Here is a 6,465-nt window from a genome sequence, read left to right as displayed (position 1 = left end):
AGCGTGAGCGTGTTATTTTATTCATTACATTTAATAACAGGTCAATTTTTAAAGAATATTACACTTATACTTTGTTTCAAGGTTCATTATTAGTATTCGTCCTAATTTTTATATCTATATTTGATATTATTTGATAAATTTCTAAAATAAATTATGTGATAGTACTTTACTATTTTCCTTCAAAAATTAGAATATTCAAGTAATACAACATGCATATTCACATATAGTTTTAGATGTGATTATTAACAAATAAAATATTTTTAAAATCATGGGATATATATTAAAGATAGAAATATTTTTATGTGATGATATATGATTAGATGAATGTTTTTTGCAATAACAGTACACTATTAAAATTAATCTCATATAAAATATTTGAAGTTTTTAAAGCATTTTATAAGATCTTAAAACCTTTAATTTATACCACCCCTCTCTCTTCTTAATTCGAGTTTTCAAAAGATTACTTAATTCTTAGCTTTGTGAGATGTAACGTAAGAAAAGGTCAAATGGGTCAAGATAAAGAGAACTTGTCTAACTAACAATGGTACAAAATAATAAATAAATTAAAAGGCTTAGTTGTAGGAGGATATCTGACTTTCCATTTGTGGCTTTTTTTTTTTTTTTGTATTGTTTTGTTTTTGCGTTGGTGTACGTATTATTCCATTTTTGATTCAATCCAACCTTGATCTTGAAATCTTGATTAAGATAATACTTAAAAAAGTTATATAAACCTTTTGTTTTCTTCGTTGTATTTTTGTTTTTGGATCACGTATATACGTTAATAAATTCAACACGCATAGTTAGAAAAACCAAATTACCTGTATCTGTATGAATAAGTTTTAACTTTTAACCTATATAATATAGTGCTTAATCAGTTAAACTTGCATATCACAATCATGGATATGGATGTGGCATAATATAAAAATTAGAGGCCAGAAAAAAATAGTGGTAGTTAAGTGAGAAAAAGAGGAATAAAACTGTAAAGAAAAAATATTTTGTTATTTGGATCGGAGTGGATTCTCTCCAATGAAAAAAAAAATCTAATCATTTATTACTCTCTCTCTCTCTTATTTATTTTTGATTCTACTTATAGAATCAAAGGTGAAAAATCACACTGTATCTTATCAAGTATTAAAAAAATTGGAGAGGATTCATTTCCTAAGACTAATACTAATTAATTCTTTTTTTCAATTTTTCTTTTTACTGAAATTGTTGCCTTTTAACTTTCCCCATAAGTTTATATGATGTGATCCCATTAATTTGTAACCGATATTATGGATTTATGGTTATTCCATCTACATGGAAGCCTTGGAACCACTCATGTCACAACTTTACTTGATCCATATTTAATACCTCATCCCTCTCCAACACACAAATCCGTCTCTTTAATTAACTGTCAATATAACAAAGTTCTACATAAATTTGTGTATCAAAATTAGTAATAACAACAACAAAGTTAAATGAGTATGATTGATTGATTTGTGCACTTATTTTTCAGACTTAGTTGTTCTTTGTGCAGTACATAATTAATAGTTTTGTACTTAATTAATAATATTATAGAATTATATATTTTTTTAAACTATGTTAGTTTGGTCTTGGTCTCATAGATTATGGCAAAAAATTTAGAACCACTTTACAAAATGATCTTAGCGAAAATTTCTTTATTAGTAAAAAAAAATTAAGTGATAATTTTTTAATTATCAGTTTTTTATAAGAATCTTATTGACTTGTTTAACATAAAAAATAATTAATTTTTATGTTTATTTTTAGAAAATAATTTTTTTATATAAAAATATAATATTAGTATAAAAAAAGTTTACATGAATAGTTTATTGGGTCATTGTCTCATTGAACATACTAGTTTGACTTAGTCAACTTGTTCGTAGCTTCCTAGGAATCATTATATTATGCATTTTGTTTAATGAATACAATTTGACCATTACTCAATTTTGTCCAAACAGATTCTTGAATGCCGGAATATTCGGCAACAGCACAGAATCTTGTCACACATTGTCCCACACAGCAACAAGAGCAGCCATGTTGGTTAGGATCAACACATTGCTCCAAGGCTATTCCGGAATCAGATTCGAGATCTTGGAAGCCATAACAAAGTTCCTCAACCACAACATTACACCATGCCTCCCTCTCCGCGGCACCATCACCGCCTCCGGCGACCTGGTCCCGTTGTCCTACGTAGCGGGCCTTCTAATCGGAAGGCCCAACTCCAAGTCAGTTGGGCCTAATGGACAACTCCTCAATGCCAAAGAGGCCTTCGAGCTGGCCGGAATTGACAGCGGTTTCTTTGACTTGCAGCCCAAGGAAGGTCTGGCTCTGGTCAACGGAACTGCTGTTGGTTCTGGCCTAGCCTCAATGGTACTCTTCGAGGCCAACATACTGGCCGTCCTCTCGGAGGTTTTGTCGGCAATTTTCGCGGAAGTTATGCAGGGGAAGCCGGAGTTTACTGATCATCTAACTCACAAATTGAAGCACCACCCTGGTCAGATTGAAGCTGCAGCAATAATGGAACATATCTTAGATGGAAGCTCATATGTTAAAGCTGCAGAGAAGGTTCATGAGATTGATCCTCTTCAGAAGCCGAAACAAGATAGATACGCTCTTCGAACTTCGCCTCAATGGTTAGGGCCACAAATTGAGGTGATTCGCCATAGCACGAAGATGATCGAGAGGGAGATCAACTCTGTAAACGACAATCCATTGATCGATGTGTCGAGGAATAAGGCACTGCACGGGGGGAACTTTCAAGGGACTCCGATTGGTGTGTCGATGGATAACACCCGGCTGGCCATAGCATCCATTGGCAAACTCATGTTTGCTCAATTCTCCGAGTTAGTTAATGACTTTTACAACAACGGTCTGCCTTCGAATTTAACCGCTAGCCGGAATCCGAGCTTGGATTACGGCTTTAAAGGCGCGGAAATCGCCATGGCTTCATACTGCTCTGAGCTGCAATATCTTGCAAACCCTGTGACAAACCATGTTCAGAGTGCTGAGCAACATAACCAAGATGTGAACTCCTTGGGATTGATCTCATCAAGAAAAACAGCTGAGGCAGTTGATATATTGAAGCTGATGTCATCAACTTACTTGGTAGCGTTGTGCCAAGCCATTGATCTTAGGCATTTAGAGGAGAATCTGAAGAACACGGTGAAGAACACAGTGAGCCAAGTGGCCAAAAGGGTGCTCACAATGGGGGTAAACGGCGAGTTACATCCGTCCAGGTTCTGCGAAAAGGACTTGCTCAAGGTCGTGGATCGCGAGTATGTGTTCGCCTACGCCGATGATCCGTGCAGCGCAAGCTACCCTCTGATGCAGAAGCTGAGACAAGTCTTGGTTGATCATGCTTTACAGAATGGTGAGAAAGAGTGCAATGCAAGCACCTCAATTTTCCAAAAGATTGGAGCTTTTGAGCAAGAGCTGAAGACCCTTTTGCCCAAAGAGATTGAGAGTGCAAGAATTGGAGTTGAGAATGGAAATGCTGCTGTTCCTAACAGAATCAAGGAGTGTAGATCATATCCAATTTACAGGTTTGTGAGAGAAACTTTGGGAACAGATTTGCTGACAGGTGAGAAAGTTAGGTCCCCTGGTGAGGAATGTGATAAGGTATTCACTGCTATGTGTCAAGGAAAATTGATTGATCCAATGTTGGATTGTCTAAAGGAGTGGAATGGTTCTCCTCTTCCAATATGCTAGCTCCACTGTTGGTTCTCCTCTTCTTGTGATGTATACTTTCTTTTTTATTTATTATTTTTAATAGTTCATGGACATGTATTTGAATGAAAATGTGATAGCTAACTGTATGTCTCTTAAGTTTTTATGTATGTGCTCTTTGTCAATGTAATTTAGACCTCAAACAAGAAACATTGGTGTGAATTATTGAAGAATCTATGTTTCTCTCATTTAATGCCATTTAGGCATTTATGGTATTTTTATTTTTACCCATGTTCATTAATAATTGGAGATCTTTGTATAGTTTGCAAGGACTTAAAAGGGTACATAGGACAAATGGTTTTATTTCTTCCTTTTTGGACCATTAAATCTTTTCTATATCAGACCAAAGTATTATGCGCCCTCGGCTAGCTACCCTGTGTTCTTTTCTCCTTTCCTTATTTGATTAAACATTCAACTATTCAAGTATAAAATGTACGATGCAGCAAATCTAAAAGCTAGAAATCATAAGTTGAAAGATTCACAACAATAGCCAGTTTGGTATCTATGACATTAACATACATTGGATTATTCTAGTTTTTTTTTTTTCTTCTTTTTTGCCACAAGTATATTATGGTTATGCTACCACCCTACTAGAGGTAGACATTAGTATCTTTGATTTCATTTGTTTATTACTTTTCTTTATTGTTGGGATAAAAACACAAATATCACATTAGCTGTATAATTATTTGTATAACTATCACAAATAGGTATATTTTGGACTTTGTGTACTTTAAGTAGCTGTACACAAATTAGTTATTCATGTAACATTATTGTAGGGTAAAAATGAGATAAAAAATTTCATAGTTAAATTGTTGAATACAGAGTTTCCATAAAATTGTGTGCCTCATTTAATATATTAAATCAAATGAAACACTATTATTAAGTTTCTTGTCAAAAAGTATTGGCCTTCTAGATTTTGAAAAACCAAGATAAATTATTCAATAGCTAATAATTAATAAGTATATATTGTCTATGGTAACAATAGTAGTATAGTACACATACGTACAAGTGATAATAATGACACTGGATTAATATTTATTTATGAAATGAGCTAAACAAATAGAAATACTTTTGAAATTTAAGTGGCCATATATAATATTGTGGTATGCTATATATTAACTTTTAGATAAATAGATAAGTTAAACATTAGTCACTCTTAAAATTAGAAGGTACACCAGATTCAGTAAACATTTAAAAGTACTTATAATAATAAAAAAACAGTACGTAATTAATTTTTACACAAAAATCCCAATAATAATAATAAAAGACTAAAAGTACTGAGTTTTACTTCAATTATAAGTAAATTAACTTTCTTATATACATTAACAACTTTCTTATAGTATCATATATATACTTCAATAGCTACTAGTTACCGTCCATTTATGCTTGATGCAGAAATTTAAATGTGATCATTGTGAAATAATAATGGCACAGAATATGTACACATTTTTTCTAGGAACAAAATATATACATCTTCCAAATAATTGTATCATAATTTGACCATGAATAGAAATTCGCATTGCTATATACAAAACATATGTGAATACATAATACTACTAGAAACAATGTAAGAGGGTCTTATTATGATGTTGGTCATCTTCAAGAGTAGTAGCATTGTGAAGAATGTTTAGGAAAATGGTCTCATTGCAAGGAATGCGAAGCATATTATTATCGAATCCAAACACGTCCTCAGCATGATCCAGCAATGCCTTAATGAGGGGATTGTTGAGTGTACCTACCTTGATCACAAATCTCTTGCAATCTTCACCTACATACACAACTAGGTGCCCTTTTGGGACATCTTTTGGTACATATGAACATGATGATGATAATGACTCTTCATCATTTTGGAATAAGAAACAGTATCCAATCCACATGTGATCAATTTTTTCATGAATTATTGCACATTTGATGAGAAAATTAGCCTTTACCTTTCCCAATTTAGTAAACCCCCTTAGCCAACTTTTGAGAAGTTTAACCTTCATGACCTTCATCATTTAAATTTACAAAATGCGAATGAAAAATTTGTGGTGAATTGAAGTAGAAGCAAGAGTGTTGAGGTTTATGCATGTAGAGATGTAGGCAAGCTAATTAGTGGGAGAAGATATGAAGTAAAATTAAAATGGACTTATATATATATATAAAGGATAATATATAATGAAAAAAAATAATGTCTAGATATTTCTAAGTGCTCAATGCCAAGACCTTCTCAATATTTTAGTATGCAAAAATTGCACTACTATATATGATTTGGCTCAAGTATATTTAATATATTTAATTTAGTACGAGTTGATTTTTTGCATACATGAATTGTACGAAATACCAACTTCTCTTATTGTGTGTAGATATAAGTGGTTTTTATAAGGAAGTTATATACCCCACACGATGGGAGTGATAGGAAAAAGGCACACAAGAAAGATAATATTGTGCTGGTTGGAACATGCACATACAAGCTAAGGGAAAAGAATAATAATTACATCAAAACACAGTGTGTTTAATCTCTTTGGAGATCAGATACGATCAGCGCTTGAGTCACTAATCTTGACGAGGTTAACAATTTTATTATGGTAAAAATAATCATAAATCTATCTTGGTTGATCAAGTTAATTAAAAATAAATACTACGCTTTATATCATATTCATCTTATCAACTTCAACTTTAATTAATAAATAAATAGTACATAAATTATTTATATTAGTGAGAAAAAAAATCTTTATAACTTAAGTAATGTAGAAC

At 32.5% G+C, this 6,465-nt stretch overlaps 1 protein-coding gene across 1 annotated transcript in view; it reads left to right on the top strand.

Annotated features, from left to right (window-relative positions):
• Window positions 1-3,944, top strand: part of LOC107617800 (phenylalanine ammonia-lyase 2) — a 6,473-nt gene extending 2,529 nt beyond the window's left edge. Inside the window, exon 2 of the mRNA XM_016319668.2 lies at window positions 1,962-3,944. Coding sequence (XP_016175154.1) covers window positions 1,962-3,711 — 1,750 coding nt within the window. The 3' untranslated portion in view covers window positions 3,712-3,944. The remainder of the gene's footprint in view (window positions 1-1,961) is intronic.

The sequence above is a fragment of the Arachis ipaensis genome, chromosome B09 (genome assembly GCF_000816755.2).
Source record: "Arachis ipaensis cultivar K30076 chromosome B09, Araip1.1, whole genome shotgun sequence".
NCBI classification, from domain to species: Eukaryota; Viridiplantae; Streptophyta; class Magnoliopsida; order Fabales; family Fabaceae; genus Arachis; species Arachis ipaensis.
The sequence above is the reverse complement of the archived record's forward strand: the minus strand, read 5'-3'. Positions and strand labels throughout refer to the sequence as shown.